At 44.0% G+C, this 18,209-nt stretch overlaps 1 protein-coding gene across 2 annotated transcripts; it reads right to left on the bottom strand.

Moving 5' to 3' along the window:
• Window positions 1–1,216: 1,216 nt before the first annotated feature.
• Window positions 1,217–17,813, bottom strand: LOC115090037 (carbohydrate sulfotransferase 11-like). 2 transcript variants are annotated; one of them, XM_029598618.1, is made up of 4 exons: window positions 16,923–17,813; window positions 8,161–8,307; window positions 3,977–4,143; window positions 1,217–3,817 (listed from the first exon to the last, which is right to left on the bottom strand). In XM_029598618.1, exons 2-4 carry the CDS (start codon window positions 8,267–8,269, stop codon window positions 3,314–3,316), a joined length of 780 nt encoding a protein of 259 aa, XP_029454478.1. In that variant the 5' UTR covers window positions 8,270–8,307; window positions 16,923–17,813; the 3' UTR covers window positions 1,217–3,313. The 2 variants fall into 2 exon arrangements, with proteins under 2 accessions (XP_029454478.1, XP_029454477.1); XM_029598617.1 differs by having other exon boundaries at window positions 1,217–4,143; window positions 16,923–16,974; window positions 17,054–17,812.
• Between the last annotated feature and the right edge of the window lie 396 nt (window positions 17,814–18,209).

Genomic DNA, 18,209 nt, shown 5'->3' with positions numbered 1-18,209 from the left:
GGAACCCCACATACAACAGCTAATAAAGTCGTCCTTGGAGTCAGAAGACAAATAAAAGAAAAAAAAATAAAAAGGCACACATAAAAAGAAGACCCCATTAACATTGAGCCCCACATGTCCAGATACACATTGAAATATAAATGGTGAGAAAAATTAGGAAAATAAAAATAAAAAGGAGTCCAGCATCAAACAGCACATGGCAAATATAAGTCCCTGCTAAAGGTATACAGCAGGAAAAAGAAAAAAAAAAAGGATGAGCTTGGTTCTTCCCTGGGCCCTATGCGATGCACCCTCTCAAAAACCATTTTGCCTTGCAGGTCCTGCAGGCCCAAGCTATCCAATACCCATTCCTCCAGTAACTTGGCCAAATCAGTTGCCGTGTCTTCTTCTATAATCCAATAAAATTCAGGTTTTTCCTCCGAGCATGGTTCTCAAAATCTTCAATTTTGTCTTCTTTTTCTGCCATTTTCTTCTCCAGGGCATGTACACGCTTTTCAAGATGCAGTACATCATCTTCTACTCTTGAGATTCGCCCTCTAGCTTGGTCAAGATACGGTCCCATTTCAGTGAGAGAAGATTTCAGTTCCTCAATTTGAGTGTAAATGTGGACAAATCTGGTAGCTGGCATCTGTTAGGTCCATCACCAAGGCCACATTAAAATCCTCCATCGCAGCAGAGATTGTCCTGTTGGCCATTATGGGAGAAGCCGGCTTAGCTTTCTCTTTGTCTCTCTTCACTGTTCTAAAGATGTTCAGAGATCACGCCCACCAAAGCACTGTAAGGTCCTGCTGCAGAAACAGGCAACGAAAAACAAAAACCGCAGGGCAATTACATTAAAAAAAAAATCAAAATAGAGGAGGCGGCACCCGGAGCTCTGCGCTGTGCAACTTATCGAGCCCAGCGCATCACATGACCCCCAATAATAATTGTTTTAGAGAACTGTTCATAGTGACTTCAAGACCTCTTTTTGGACTGATAACATCATAATTAGAGCCCATTATTATATATGAGTTAGAATGTTTTCCTTATGTGCATTATTTTGCCTGTATCTATTTTGAATCTGATTTGCCTCTTCATTGCCCAGCATGATTTCCTACCTAGACTATAACTGGCTTTACACTGAGATTCCTTGCCGTACCGTCCGTCTAGTATGGCTGAACAAACACCCCCCCCCCCCCCCCCACTTCTCAGTAACCAGATAAGTCTTTTTCATTTCTTTATTCGGTGCATGAAATGGCCACAGCAGCTTTATTTAACATACATAAAATACAAATGGAAATGGAACAACAACATAATAACCAATAACATGCAGATGCTCTAACCATTCATTCTGCCCCACCAGCAAGGGATGGCAACATATCCTATGCAACTTGAAACCTCTTAACACCCCCCTCCCCCCCCAGTAAGGCAGACGCACAACAGTAATCCCATTCTGTAAATGCTGCCACTAAGGGCATCTGACAACAGCTGCTCCGTGCTGTTTGCCTCTGTCTCACTTTTTATGGCCTTTCGCAGACCAACCCTACCATGGTCTGAGAAAACCCTAGCATCTTGTCATTGATAACTGCCCAGGCCTGCCCTTCTATCAGAGAACTGAGACACTAAATTGCCCATGACCATAATCAGCCCAGGAGCCCCCCTATACAATGGCGCCTGAGCATAACTGTTCAAGTTGACCCCCCTTCTTGTGCTGGAAGGGACAAGTAAACCATTACTTGGTCTCAACCACAGCTATGCTGCGCCCAAATGGTGCTACGTCCCACCCTTCCTGGCTTTTTCTATGTCTCATGATGACTAGGATACTTGCCAGCCCTGCCCTAGTCTCTTGCCCTACCCCCCAACCCACCCCACGCTCAACTTTGGCCATGCCTATACTCCCAGATGGCAGCCCTAGTTATGTGGCCCATGCCCCCTACAGCTACTGGGCCTTCTTAATCAGTGCATGCAGCTTATCCAGAATGCTGCAGCTCAAATGTTATTGAGTGTAGAAAAATGTGAACAGATTATTCCCATCTTAAAATCTCTGCACTGGCTCTCAGTACTGAACCATGCCAAGATTAAAAGAGGAATGGAGTAGCAGCTTGTGATTAGCGCAGTGGGCTCAGAACCAGAGAAAGGGTTCAAATCATGCTTCTCATGCTGATGCACTTTGTAATACTGGGCAAGTCATTTTGCCCTCCATTGCCCCAGGTACCAACCTATATTGTAAACCCTCTGAGGCAGGGAAATAGCTACTATACCTGAATGTAACTTGCCTTGAGCTCAGATTTGGAAAGCTGAGTAATCAAATTCAAAAAAATCCAAATTCGAAATCCTAGTTCTGACTTAAAACTCTCAAAGGCCGACCTCAGCAGTCGTGTAAACTATATGAAGGCTCGCTCACTCTACTGTCTACCTCAAGCCTGCTCAGCCATCCCTGCACCGAAGGAACTGTGCCTCACAAGTACTAGAAAAAAAGCCTTCTCAGGTTCAATTCCAACCCTGTGAAACTCCCTTCCACTTAAAATCAGACTTGCACTCAACCTCCTAATTTGCAGTAAGTTAATAAAAACATGGCTCTTTGAGGCAGCTTTTGGATCAGAAGCTTCCCAAGACGCACCCCCAGCATCCAGGAGATATGCAGCAGAAACTATTGCAGTTGTTTTTGCAGCTGTACTTTTACATTGCTCTTACCCAGACAAGCTCAGAAACCTTCCTCACACCTTATCCAATCATCACCAAAAAGACTACTTGGAAAAGAAGGATTACTGCCTGAAACCCAGAATTATCTTGGACCTTTAAAGAAAATAAAACGACTAACACAGAGCAAAACTTCTCTCAACTGCTTAGAAATTAGCTTGCATCTCACCCAATCACTTTAAAAAAAACCATTTTGATATACACCAGAACTGCTATTAGTCCATTTAACCCCAAATCCCTACTGATACCTCTTCCTCATTGTGCCTCCAAAATGTTCTCCTGTTATATCTTTCATTACCCTCCATCTACTGTGCATTATCTTGCTATCACTCTGATACAGTTTCTTATTTGTCTATATCAGAAATGCATGTAAATCTGATTGTGGTGTAACATGCTTTGAGCTCTTTCTTTGGAAATGTGTACAACAGATAAACAATGATGATTTGGGGGTTTTTTCCCCTGAAATTATCAAATTTACAAGAATAATATTGTAAAGAAACAAAGGATAGAGTATAAGTAACATGAGATGATTCGGGTTTTGTGAGATCTCTTTCTAACTCTTCAGCACCGGTTTAGTTTCTATTATCCAAAATATTTAAAACCAGAGCTGACAGTGAAAAACTACATCAGGAGCTCACAAAACTGAGAGGTTCATGTATTTTACATTACTAGAGTAGTTAAATAAAGAGAAATCAAATTCATATAGTTTAAGCAATTGTTCCACCTGTTTTGAACTCAGATTTCCAAAATATTCTGCAGTGATCTGTTCATTAGTCCGGGGCTCTGTTGCAAATGTCTTAAATGTAGGGTAGTGCAGATCCTCAGGGGCCCCGATGCTCTTTAGGATGTGGTCAGCATCTTGATTCACGGTCTCTATCTTGCCTATTATATCATAGTGAATGCGACAGGGATCACAGAGCTTGTACATTGGCCTCCAATGATTATTATTCAATTTTTCTTGCAGGATAAAGTTAACAAATTCTTGGAATGTCACATTATTCGAAGACTTCGGGAAAGCTGCCTTAATAAGTTTCATGAAGCTTTGCACACCATGTAAGATCTTGTTCCTGTAAGCGGAAACCAACCTTTCAAAGGGATCCCGGGTGACCATCACTTTGGTGTAATTACTGAGCAGCTCCTGTTGCAGGGTGGAAGGATAACGGTTCAACTTTATCAGCAATGGCGTTGTATGGATATACTTCAAAAGCTCATTCCTATTAATGCTCTCCTTGGTTAATTCACTGCTCAGGTTCTTCTGGAGGATGAGAAGGATCCTCAACCAGTTAGAGCAACCTACCTTAGGTATACTACAGAAGATTAATCTATGGTTATGCTCCACATACAGCTGTATAGCAACACGTGGTTTCAGTTTGTTGACCGTATCAGTGAGGTTGAGTTTCAGGCAGGCAGAGTTCAGTATAATTTTACGCTGTGTTTGAATCTCCAGCCAGGTTTGTGTAGGATCTGGAAGAGATGATGAAAAGAGAGAGAATAAGAATAGAAGATAGGATGCCTTCCTAAAAGACTTATATCACACTGATGTTAACAAACAATGGAAATAAAAGTTATATATATATATGTATATATACACTAAAGCATTAATACCGAACTAGCCAGCTCGAGCAGCTGTACTAGCTAGATCCCTCAGAAATATCAATTCACCCATTTCTTGGCTCAAATGTTTACTCTTTTGGTCTTATTTCTATTTTTCTTTTTATATTTTTTTGGCCAATTTCTTATGTTTTTAAACCACTTTTTAGAATAAAAATTGTGCATTTCTGAGTATGGCCCAAAATCCTCTCTTAGCTATTTTTGCTATGTTCATGCTCTACATACATCGGTATGGGCTTGCATGGAATCCTAATGAGGATCCTCACAGCAGTGCCATGATTCAGAATGGTAAGAATAACCAAGCAGACGTGTTCAAATACTTAATATCAATATCATCTGAGGAACGAAACATAAGAATTAGAATAGAAAAGGTGTACCACAGAAGATGCATTTTAACTACCATCTGAATTACCTAAAACTATATGATAGCCCTGCTGCTTCAAAACTTAAAACCTATTAGGAAGCAGCCTCTGATAAAGGAGACATAAGGGTTATCAGTATTTCCTTAAGTATTTGAATCCATTCAAAACATCTGTATTGTCTATAAATAGTTAATGTTTGGTTGTTTAGGTTAGTATTGGACTTTTAAGATGTTTACATTTTAATGTCATCTGCCCAGAATGACAAGTGACATGAGACAGAATATACTTTTTTTTTTTTTTTTTTTAGAGTAAATAATAAAAGATCCTACAATTCAAGTTTAATCTGTCCATAAGTCATGCTTTCCACATAATGCTTGCTTCCCTCATTACACGCCAGACTTGATCTCTTTTGCATGGGACACCTCTCAGGTTTCGTTATATGGTTCCATACTGTAATAACTGAGGGCTTTCCAGCAATGGAAAGTCCAAAAAGCTGTGAGTTAGGGGTTGGTTTTGAGGAGGTATAAATGATTCTATGAGGCATAGGGAGAAGTTGTTTTGCAGGAGATCTGAGCAGTTGTAGCCTGGGGCCAGAAGAGATTCCAAGCACCTGACACACTGAGTAAAAATAATCGATAGTGCTCCCCCAACTGATCCCCAGGGCCCAGTCCTTGGTGTGGATTAACAGAGGCAAGGGTGCATGCAAGCTTTCTCTACAAGTGAGCAGTGGGAACGGAGTCCCTCTTCCTCCTCCCAGCATCCACCCTCTACCTCTTACTTTCCCAGCAAACTGTCTTTTACCGCCTCCCCTATCATCTGCCTGCTTCTTGTCCCCTGCCTCTCAATCCTCCACCCCGCCTTTCAACTTCCCATTCCCAGAATCCTCTCCCCAGCTTTTCTACACCCTACCCTCTGCGTTCTTTCCATGCCTCTTATTTCCTCCATCCCCAATATACCATCCCCTGTCTCTTAACTCCGTTCCCAAAATCTGCCTCTTGCCTTTCCCTTCCTCCCTCCCAGCATCTCCCCCTTGCCTTTCCCACCCCCCTATTCCACCCTGCATCTGCTTGTTCTTCTTGTCTCCTCCCTTGGCAAAAGATCTATTTAGCGGCAGAGCTGCAGCCACCATTTCGCCCAGTCTGTGCTGGCTCTGCAAATATGTTCAAAAAAAACTTACACAGGCTGGCACTTTCTGCATGCTGATCTCATGATGCACGAGATCAGCACAGAGGAAGTGCCGGCCTGCGAGTTTCGAACACGCTCACAGAGCCAGCACGGACAGTGGGAGTGGTAGTATGGCTTCCATTACCCCTCCCATTCTCCCACCAGCGCCAGGTCTAGGTCTGCATGGCCTGAGGTGTGGCATGTGTGGCTGCTTAAAGAACCCTGCTTAGCTGGGCATGAATGCACAGCAAAGAAGTGTTGGTGATCACCCTGGGTCATTGGCACGCCATGTTGCACGACACCCTGGGCGACTGCCCTGCTCGGCCTAACCAAAGGTCTATCCTGTGTGTGATGGTATGTCATGCTGGGAGCCAGGAGGGTCAGCAGGGAGCTGTGGGGTAGTCTGGGCTTTCACTTTTGGATCTGTGGAAGAGGAGGAACTTTTCTGTAAGTAGCATAAGTTAGCCTGAGAACTTACAACCACTAGAAGCAAGTGGGAAGATTTTTTTTTCTTTGGGCCAGCTTGCCAGACTGTAAGTAGTCTAAGGAATTTTAAAAAGGACCCCATATTTTTTTTTTTCCTCTGGGTTCAGCAACAGAAAGCCAGTGGGAAAAAACCTGTAGTGCTTCAGGGAACTGAGACAATTTAAATCAAATAAGAATCGTGTCTTCATTAAGGGCTAGATTTAAAGATTTACACGCGGGCACAGATTTGTGCGCGCAACCCGGCGCGCACAAATCCGTGCTCATGTTATAAAATCTGGGGTTGGCACGCGCAAGGGGGTGCACACTTGTATATTACGCGCGTAACCCTTTTAAAATCCACCCCCAAGAGACTTGAGACTCTGAAAAGAACAGTAAGCTGTTTTCTGATTTCTGCCTAGGTTGGATTTAATTTTTGCAACTTTTTTCTGTATACGAATATAGCGGGTTAAGTTATGTTCTTGTTTTAAACAAAGAAAACAAAAAAATACCACACACATCACGGACCTACAGGCCGAAACCTGTCCCCTGCCTCCCTCCCGCCCAGCCCGAGATCCAAAGGCCATATGGGGCCGAACTTGCCACCCCCAACCCCTAAAGCAACCGATTTCACTTAAAAAAAAAAAAATTTGGACAAGAAGTGCCACTCCCCCACCCCCTGCTCCCGCTTTCTCTCTCTCTCTTTTATTTTTTTATATTTTGTTGTCTCCAGAACCTTTCCCCCCCTACCGCCCACCCCCAACCGTTTCCTTTCTATGCCTCATCCCGTCCCCATACTATACTTTCAGGCCGATACAGTACAGTGCGCTCCGGCAGAGCGCACTGTAAACCCACGATTGGACGCACGTTTTCGACATGCTAACGTTACCCCTTATTCAGTAAGGGGTCGAAAACGCGCGTCCAACCCTCCTGAACCTAATAGCGCCCGCAACATGCAAATGCATGTTGATGGCCCTATTAGGTATTCCCGCGCGATTCAGAAAGCAAAATGTGCAGCCAAGCCGCACATTTTACTTTCACAAATTAGCTCCTATCCAAAGGTAGGCGTTAATTTCTCCGGGCACCGGGAAAGTGCACCCTCCGACTTAATATCATGGCGATATTAAGTCGGAGGTACCAAAAGTTACAAAAATTTGAAGTCATTCCGCGGGTTGAAAACCGGACGCTTAATTTTGCCGGCGTCCGGTTTCCGAACCTGTGGCTGTCAGCGGGTTTGAGAACAGACGCCGGCAAAATTGAGCGTCTGCTGTCAAACCCACTGACAGCCGCCGCTCCTGTCCAAAAAGAGGCGCTAGGGACGCGCTACTGTCCCTAGCGCCTCTTTTTGCCGCGGGCCCTAATTTGAATACTGAATCAGGCGCACAGGAGAGTGGCCTGTGCGACATTTACTGTATCGGCCCGTATGTTCTTCTCCCAGATCGCAGTAGCCTCCTACCTCGATCCGGGCCCGGTGCTTCCGCCCTTGCTATACTAATATGATGGAAGCATACGCAAGGGAGGAGAGAGAGAGAGACCCCGAGTTCCTTCCCTAAAGAGCTGACTCAGAGACTGTCCTGTGACCTACAGAAACCATCTATTTATTTCCAGATAGCCATTTAACCTTTTTTTTTTTTTTTTAAAGATATTTTTAGGGAAAAACCAATTACAGGTAGCTTCAGACACCAGTGTAAACAAGATCAAATAAAAAAGGTGACATGACCATCAGAATGTTTACATATTTGTATCATGAGGTTCTTCTAAATGGTATCTTATAATTCGATATCCCCAATAAGTTCTAAAACAAATATCCCCTCCCATCCCCATCATCTTAACTGACAGTTTTACTTCCCTTTACTCTGAAAAGAATGTTTTCCATACTTACCTGCCTTCCTCGGACGCCACAAATGCACCCACTGTGAACTCTTGAAAAAACACAGCAGGAGCCCAGACAGGAGAAGAAGCTTGAAAAACCTTGGGAGCAGTTTCATCATAATCCCCCGCTTTTTGCTGAAGACGGGAGATGAAGAACCTGCCAATGATAGAAAAAGATCCTCATCCTACACATATACCATTGCCAGTCAGAGCATGTGTGGCCAGCCAAGTCTGTTCTCATGGCTGTAGGACTCTCTCCCACTGCATCAGGGATGGAAAGACCTACAGCTACATATTAACCATTAACTCTGCCTTTTAAGTCTGGGGCTTCTCTTGGTCAGCTGGCATCAGAAAGTGGAGTTTGAGTGGATCACATTTCCTTCTCCTGATTTAGAAATTCTACTGAAGGGCAGAAGCAGAGCTGTCAGACCTCCACGTACAACATTATTTCAACAGAGTCAACTCTTCACTTAGATACGGAGTTTTGACCTCTGCCTATCAGAAGACCCAGCAGAAAGTAAGAGGCTACCTGGCAGTGATTTGTAATGTTATATTATTGTTAGGGCTTCTGATTTTAGGTTTTGACAGATAAACACCGATAAAACACCCCTCATACAATAAAAAAATCAAAATAGGTATTTATTGGATAAACACCAGGGAAGGTTATATTTAGTAAACCAGTTAATGGAGAATTAATAGCTGGATAATTTGTCCCATATATTCAGCAGGATAAACATCCCGTGGAATATACTAGCCTAAAATTATTCAGCTACATATAGCCGAATAACAAAAAAAAAAAAAAAAATAACTGGCTATGTTTTGAAAAGAACCAGTTAGGGGTTTTTGTTAGCTGATTTTTTGTGTGGCCAGATAACTTCCTACTTAACCGGAAATCTTCAAAAGATATCCAGTAGTGATGTCTTTGGAAAAAAAACAAAAAGCTGAGAAGCATGCAGCCTGATTTCCTCCTTCCTAGCCCCCAAATATTTAAATGCCCTATCGGGCCATGCACCCCCCACCCCTAAATATAAAGTCCCAGAGTCCCCTGCTGACCCCCTCCCCCCCCCCACTGCAACCCCTTTCTCCGTTTCTATAAATAGTAATTTGTGCTGCTGCTGTGCCAGACCCTCCCACCTCTCCAGGCCAAATATGCAGTGAGGTACCACCCCTACTGCCTGAACCCTCTCTACATCCTCCGAAACCGAAAAAATCCCTTCCAGGACTGGGGTCTGAACTTCAGCTTCTGCTTCGAGCTGCGCTGGAAGCATGCACTACACATAATTTTATGTTCCCATGGCATCTAGAACATTTGGGGGCCTGGAAGGAGGAAATCAGGCCCCAGGGCCCTTAACTTCTTTTCTTTTCTTATTTTTTTCTTCAAAGACATTGCTACTTAACCGGATAACTTTTGAAAATATCCATTTAAGTAGGAAGTTATCTGGCCACACAAGGCGGGATAACTTAGCCGGATATAAGAGAAATTCAGGTAAGTTAACCGGATAACTTAGCCCCTCCCAGAAATCTAGCCAGACAAGTGGCTCAATATTCAAATCCTTGCCATTTAGACAGATAACTTGTGAGTTATCCATCTAAGTGGATTTGAATATTGACCCCCCCCCCAGATAAAACACACTTCCCCTAGTTCTCTGTTAGCCCTCCCTCATTGACGAATTTAGGGGCACTGTTGGTGCTGTCACATGCCCCCCCCCCTCCCCACCAAAATAATGTCAGACAACAGGGAGCAGAAGGTCTAAGGCACAACCCCACAATTTCTGCAGTAGCTCAGGGGTAAATTCTGTGAGAAAAATTAGAAAATTCTAAAGCACATTGGCAAACATTTACCTCTTTTATATTACATAGTAAAAATGAAGTAATTTTCCAACCTTGCTTGTGTCTGTAAAATTTATTTTTTATTAGGTGAGGAAGAGATCTCAAGCATCAGTAGAGGGAGAAAATCTCAGGGATGGGGAGAAAAGGGAAGAGGACCAGGAATGGGGTGAGGAGAAAGTAAGAGGACTGGAGATATGGGGGAGAGGTGTGAGAAGGAAAGAGTGAAGGGACTGCGGGTGGGGAAAATTGAGGATGGGATGGGATCAAAATCTGGGACGGGAGACAAGGAGGGAGAGGTAGGTCAGTCCTGGGATCGAGGAAGGGAAGGGACGGATAGAAAGAGTTGGGGGAGTAGGGTCCAGGATCTGTGGAGGAGGGAGAGATAAGAAGGAAGGGAGGTTCCATCATCTGGGGTGAAAGAATCTGAGGTCAAGGATCTCAATTACATTAGTGGGGGTGAGGGAGAAGGTAGGTGTTCCTGCCATGAGTCAGTCTTGCTCCCTCTTGTATCTCTCTTCTCTAACCTCCTACTCAATCTGGCCTACATACACACAGCCGGCACCAGTCCCTTCTCGCACACACTAACATTGCCGTCTTCCCTCATTCCTTTCCGTCTCACACACAGCCACATCCTCCCAGCCTCTCTCCTCGGCTCCTCCTAACCTCCCCAAAATGATCCCCTTTTTGTTCTTTCTGCTCCAAGCTGACCCCCTCCAGGGGAACACCATTAGTCAGCTTAAAATAGATTTCATTAATTTGGACTTCCCTGAGGCAGATGAATGTCTTTGAAACACAGTCCCGGGTCAGGAATTTCCTTGAGGAACATTGAAATATTTCAGCAATTGCAGGAAGAATGGGAGTTGGCGAGCCGAGCAGTCATTGTTTAGGCTTTTCTACAGGCCCGCCATTACGGGGTCAGTTTGTGTGCTGCAGAGCTGTCTCTGTTGACTCTTACGGCTGAGGAAGATAGTTTTCTAGATACTACTCCCAAATTTAATAAAATCGCTATATGGGCCTCCCACTTTAAAGCTCTCTTGCCCTCTCCCCACTTGGCACTTTTGGCGGCGCAGTGGTTTGCAGATCTAGGGGAGACTCTTGAGGTGGACAGTATGACCATGGCTTTTGCACTGATTCATAAATATCGCCTAGCTGCGGATTTCCGAGCGATCCAGTTTAAAATGATACACAGGGTATATGTCACGAAGGTTTCGGGGGTTAAGATGCGGCTCTGGGCTTCTTATTCTTGCCTGGAATGTAACTCCCACGCTGGCACTCTATGCCATATGTTTACTGGCTGTTTCACATTACACAGCTTCTGGGATGAGGTAACTGATTTCTTAGATGATATTTTGGGGGCTGGGGTTCCTTGGTTGGGGGAAACTATTATATCTGCACATCCACGACCGGAATATGCAGCTTCCACAAGGAGGTATCCGATTTCTAGCAATAGCCTTGCTACTTGCAGAGAAGGCGGGGCTGTTACGTTGGAAATCTAGCGATGTCCCAGAGTTCGAGCATTGGAAGTCTTTGATGCAGGGCATGGTGCAAGTTGAGAAATACGGCAGAAAGATTCCCTTCCCAAAAAAACCTTTGCTGCCCTGAGAGGTTACTTTTTACTTTTGGACAAAGCCTCGCAGAAACTGAACATGTAGGGTTGGTTTTTTTTTACTTGTCTTTGAGATGGGTTTCTCCCTCTCACTTCCAGGCTGGGTGGTGGTGTGAATGCGTGAATGAGGTATGCTGTCTGTAGTATATGAGTGATGGGGGTACATGTTACTACTGCACAACGAATTGAGCCTAATTGTTAATTCTTGGGATATTTTTTGTCATGGCATATCAGCTAGCATTGCTATGTATTAGACCATTGTTTTTGTATGGTTTTTTTTGGCCTTGGATCAACAAACAAACAAACAAAAAAGAAATATTGCATATTTTGTTTCACATAAGTGTAAGACATTGAATGTTTACACTAAGATGAAGATACTGTTGGATACTTTGATTTGAAACCAGGGATAGTGACCTATGATTATATTGAAAGCAGCAGTGCCATGCTATTTTTGAGTGCTGAGAGCACATTTGGATATGAGGTCACTTGGTTTCATACTCTATGGGGATTATTTACTAAAGTTTTTCTTCCATTTTGTATCTATGGAAAAAATGCTTAATAAATAAGGCCCTATATGTATGTTGCAGATTGAGTTGCAAAGTTATATACCTAGCTAGTTTGCTCATCCCCCTTCTCCATCAGGTACATCCTTTTCTCAGCATTCTTTTTTAATTAATTAAAAAAGTTAAAAAGAAAAAAATTAAAATACAGGTAAAATTGCCATGAACAAAAAGAGGTTTTTTTAGACTAATGATTTTTCCCTTTACTAGATTGTCTTTCAAAAATAGTCAAATCTGGCATCTGAAGCCTTTTCCTCCTTGAAAATAAAAATAAAAATAAAATTAAAACAAAAATTGTTTTGAAATTTGAATTAATTAGTTTGTGATGTGGATTAAATAATTGAGTGCGGTATAAATTTGCATTTAGGGCTGGATTTTCTAATGCTGCAAGGCATAGTGAATTCGGTGGTAACGGGGGCAGGGGGGCGGTCCTGCGATAGTCGGCAGCGATCGCACCTCTGCGGTGCGATCGCTGCTGGCATCGCGCCAAATAACTACACCATAAAAGATGTAGTTATTTGGTGCGAAACTGGCAGCGAAAAAGAAGCATACCTTTCGCTGTCGGTGAAGTTTTCGCGGTGTCAGCCCCGGTGCCGCCCCGACTCCTCCTCTTCCGGGGCTGACGCCGCCCCGACTCCGCCCCATTCTTGGTATCGCATGCGATCCGCATAGAAAATGACCCCCCTTAGTTTCTAAGAAAATCTTCAATTTTTCATCTTGGTATAGAGAGGAAAGAAAATGCCATCTAGGAAAAGAAACTTTGTGCCCCAATATTAATTCAATGGTAATCAGAGCATGATTGGAAATAGTCATCACTCCAATACTAGCCATTTTAACCCTAGAAAATAAGAAATCAGAGGTGAGAAAATAATCTATTCTAGAATAAGAGCTATGAGGTGCTGAATAAAAGTAAAATCCACTGCATATGGATTTTAAAAACCAACATTTATCCATTAATTGTAATTCTTTGTGTACAAATGGAATTCCCATCCTTTCCCAGCTGCCGTTGTTGTTTGGTTGGCTAAGATGGTAACTTTAAGTCTGGCACGTGGGTGCCAATCTTTGCAGATATGCTGGCTTGCGATTAGAGGTGTGTCCATTTTATAACATACGTGCATGGTATAAAGTATCCTGGCTGTGCACAAATGCTGCCTCTACGGCGTAAGTGGGGGAATTTTACAAGGTACATGAATCGAAGCCATAGGTAGTTTTCCCAGTACATGCCCAGGTAGCCCAGTTAAGGGATAGGACTTCCAAACCCCCCTAATCTATTAGCCTCCCTTTCCCCCTGTTAGCCCCAACCCTTAAAACCCTGCTGACTTGCCTAGATTTTTTTGTTTTGTTTTATTACTTACAAGCCATCCATAGCAGTAGTAAAGTCACATGGCTGGGCACCCCGGCGCGCGCTTGTGCGCATTCTTACAGATTTCAGGTTAACGTTCCAGAACACCCATGCCCTGCTCAGACCAGGCCCACACCCCACCCCTTTTTTTTTTTTGGACTTTTTCAATTGTGCATGTAGTGGGAGATAAGCACTTACACGGGCGGCTTTTAAAATCTGCTCGGCACACACCGGCCCAACATACTCATGTATCTCCCAGTTTTGGCACATACCAGGCTTTTAAAATTCACCTTTTAGTGTCTTCTTTGGGATCTAAAACAATATTAAAATCACCTCTGTTATGTTCGTGGACCCTTGGGCTGGTTGGAACAGAAGATGGAATGCTGTGGCAGTTCACAGCGAAGTCCCAACCAGGAGGCGGTTCGGAAGCTCGAAGCTGGCTAACGCTCTGGTCTATGATGAAGTCCTTTGCGACCAAGGACAAAACCCTCACTGGACGGATGGACGCTGTTGGACCGAAGAAGAAGACTCTTCGCCCTGGAGACCGGTACTCCTCCGGGAGGAGCCCTTAGGATCCCAGCCGCTGGGACTTTAGGAGATTCACCCTGGAAGCCGAAGTCCCCTCAGGAGGAGCCTGTAGGGACACGGCCGCTGGGACTTAGGCGATTTCCTGAGGATGCGGGTGATCCGGATGCAGGCGCCTCCTGCAGGTCGTGGGTCCGGACGGCTGGCGCCTCCAGCAGGTCTTAGGAAATCCGAAGTCAGTCCAGGAGTCGGAGTCCAAGGGTGGTCCGTAGCCAGTCCAAGGGTCGGTATCCAGAGAGCGGTCCGCAGCAAGTCCAAGGTCGGAGCCAGAGAGCGATCCGAAGCCGGTCCAGGGGTCAGAGCCAGGAGAACGATCAGAAGCCAGTCCAGGGGTCAGAGCCAGAAGAATCAACAGCGGAGGGAAGGCAGAAGCAGGACGAAGACAACCAAGACCACAGGAGCACAACCCAACCTCGGGAACCTTGTTGCAAGGCACTGGATCGAAGTAGATGCAGGGTACATATACCCTGAGGGCGTCTGACGTCATCCACAGGTGCAGCAAGGATTTTCCCACGCTGGCCCCTTTAAGGGGAGCTCCTCCCCGCGCGCGCACGTCAGGGGGCGGGGCCAGCTGCGTCGAGCTGTCGGCGTCTCTCCCGAGGAGGGAGAGACACGCTGGAGGGCCTGGAGGCCTGTAGACTTCCCGAAACGGCCCGGGCCGCCCCCGAGGTAGGTGAAGGGACCGAGGCACGGCCCGGGACCGCAACAACCTCCTCTAAAATAAGAGCATGTTCTGGAAATTGACTGGCAATTGTCACTAAATTAAAGAAAAAAGCAATGCTATAAATATTAGGAGCATACATATTCCTTATTATACAAAGAACCAGCAGCAAAATCATAACGACCATTAGAGTCTAAAACCGCTTTCTCTATTTCAAATAGGAGATTTTTATGAATGAGGATCAATATATCACTTTGGCAAGCTGAAAAAGAGGCAGAAATGCATTGTTGTCCCACCCAATCTCTTTTAAACGTTGGAATCAGGGGTAAGTAAGTTAGCCACAATTATTTCTTCAAAGCAGGCTAAGGTTTATGGCATGTTTTGTTATCATATTAGGTATACACGTTGGGTGATGCTTATCCACCCTCTCAACAATATTATAATGTGCACATATATATGATAGGTACAAATAAACTTTTGTGACACAATGTCACACATGTATTTATAATCCCTGTGGCATTATACACCACTTACAACACTTAAAATGGCAATATATGGCTGTCAATTGAAAGGCATTTTTTTCTTGCATAACAGTAAGTTATATTAGTACTTTAAGCCAAAATGACTTTTATAAACATCACACATTTCTTTCTCTTATATAGCCCCAATTATTCACATGCCTGTAACACCCTTTCCTCTTTGTTCTTTCTTCAATATAAATCCCATGCTACTAACCCATGGGAAAGGATATATCCTCCTTGCAGGTGATTTCTTTTTTTTTTATTATTATTACTTTATGCAATTTTACATATGTTCATAACAAGACAAAAAAATCTTGATGGAAAATACAGAGAAGAAGCAACTATTTCATAATCACTTAAGGAAAAAAATTGCAGGTGATTTCAACTGTGTGCACGATCCTCTTTTAGACAGATCTGTGCTCCCAGTTAAAATCGCGCAGGCCAATAAAAAAAACAGCATTCCTATTTTAAATATGTTAACAAGTCTGGGAAGCTTCTGGCTAAATTGGTAAAGCTTCGTCAGAGTAGAACATATATTGAACGACTAAAAACACCACAGGGGACATGTGATCTGTGAGGTACTCAAAGCCTTCTATGAGAAACTTTATACAGAAGATAGACCGGGAGGACAGCAGGAGGAAGATTCCTTTTTTGATAAAGTGACTGTCCCCACAGTCATATTGTCACAGTTAGCTTTTTAAAATTCTCCCATCTCAGAATCGGAAATCCGAAAAGCCATCAAAGCCAGCAAGCCAGGAAAAGCCCCTAGAGATAAAAGCAATTTATCTCAGAAAATGGAAAATTTAGAAAATTAGGTTAAAAACAGGAATTTGAGACTTATAAATTTCCCACAAGGGCCTTTAAGATCTCCAAGAGAGGTTTTTAAGAGATATCTTGTTGAAACTCTTCAAGTGATGGAAACTGCGATCTCAAAACTGTTTTATCTACCAAAATTTAGAAGAACTGCTGTTGACCAGAATGATGGAATAACTCCTCTAACACCAGTATGGGAGCAGCCTTTAAATCTTTCAGCAGTTTTAGAAACCTCAGACACAGAGTTAACGGTCCAGGCAACGCTAATAGTGACCATTGGCATTAGAACCAGACAAGGACTGGTTATTGAAGATGTTTTTGAGATATAGAAATGATGTGTTTATGGGTTGTAAAGTTAGAGCCTTCCCGGATGTCTCTAGTGAGACCCAGAGGAGGAGGAAAGCATTCCTCCTACTGAGACCACAGGTCTTATCAATTGGGAGTGGGTTTTTCTTGAAATTCCCATGTAAATGCATGGTTAAATATCTTAATAACACTTATGTATTTTACGACCCACCACAATTAACACAGTTCTTAGTGGGGACCGTGGAGACCAGCATAGATATATCTAGTCCCTTATAGAAAGTATAGAGCCACTGTTATACCATTGAGCAATTTCTTTGTTAAGAAAAAATGTCTTTAGGTTGAGTTTGAACCGCCCCTCACACTTGAGGACTTTAGATAGAGAGATTGAAATAAATGACTGTATGTTTGAATTTTACTTTATATGATATGTTTAATCTAACTCTCTAAATTTTTCTGTTCAAGATTGTTCTTGAGATTATTGTAAAATGCATAAATAAATAATAAAAAACCCCCCAAAAACTAATATTAAGAAAAACATAATTACCAACCTTCAGCTGGATCTCACAGCGTGTAGCAGGTGCCAGGAGTTTGAAAAATAACCTGAACCAAATGAAAGCAGAATCTTCAATTATATGCATCCAGGAACAAACTTGCTGTAGAGAACACCGATAAAAATTACTTTTAGAGACTAGAGCCCATCAGCTTCCTTCTCTGATGTGAAACGAGAGTAATCTTGTGCTGATGATCATTTAAATAGGCACACTTCCCGAATTTCACAATGGCAAGACGGCCAATACCAACTGTCTTAAAGAGGCACAGCAAGCACATTGATATCTTTTTGTATAGATGTGAACCCTGGATCGAGATGAGGGATGTCTCCGCCCACAGGGAGGAGCCCTGTGAGCCTCACCGTCGATAGGCATGGTCTCAGCAGCCTAGGACACAGCTATATTATAGAGGCTTTATTATACAGGAAGGAAAAAGGCAGAGCCCGCAGAGCGGGAGCTGAAAATAAGTAAAGTTCTGAGCAGGGAGGTGTACCAGGGTGATACCACAGCAGTGATGATCCAGTAGTGGCCCACAGAGCAGGGTATGCCAGTAAGACCCTTCAGGGGTTGAGATAGCCTCAGATGCAGATCCGGTAGTAGCCTGCAGAGTGGGGTACACTGAGGTGTCTGTACTGGAGATAAGACTGAGGTGCAGGAACCTGGAAGAGGATCTTGTAGCTGAAGCGGCAATACCCTGCAGCTCAGGGTATACTGGAATGGCTTCATTGAAGAAGGAGCGGTAGTGGCCCGAGGCACACTGCAGGGAAGCTTCAGCCAAGCTTGAATCATTGAAGTCAGAAGTAAGGTACTCACAAGTGGAAGTTCAAAGATAATGTCCCAAGGCAGGAAGGCCTTCCGAGGAGCGGATGGCCAGGATAGCGGAAGGGCCCCCGAGGAGCGGGTACCCAGAGCGTCCAAAACCCAGAGGATAATCCGGAACTGGAAGTCCAAGAGTAGAGCGGACTCAGCAATGAGGAAACTCCTTGCTAACTCATAGGACGCCCCCGATGTTCCCGCCATGACATGTACAGAGGAGGCCCTTGCGCGCGCGCGCATGCGTCTTAGGTGGTCGGTATTGCCCACGCTGTCCCGGGGATGCCGGGGAGGTCGGCGTTGACGGCCGGAGACTGCCACTCTTCCAATGATTGACGGTGCAGGGAAAAAAAGAGATGAGCATGAGAGGTCGCAGCCGTCTGCGAAGGGGCGCAAATACATGATTGGAAGCAATAGAACACTGCAACACATGCTAATAATTCAAACTGCAAAATTATTAGTCATGCCTAGAGC

This window comes from Rhinatrema bivittatum, chromosome 4, assembly GCF_901001135.1.
Source record: "Rhinatrema bivittatum chromosome 4, aRhiBiv1.1, whole genome shotgun sequence".
In the NCBI taxonomy this organism is placed as follows: domain Eukaryota; kingdom Metazoa; phylum Chordata; class Amphibia; order Gymnophiona; family Rhinatrematidae; genus Rhinatrema; species Rhinatrema bivittatum.
Note: the sequence above shows the minus strand (reverse complement) of the source record. Positions and strands in the feature narration are given on the sequence as shown.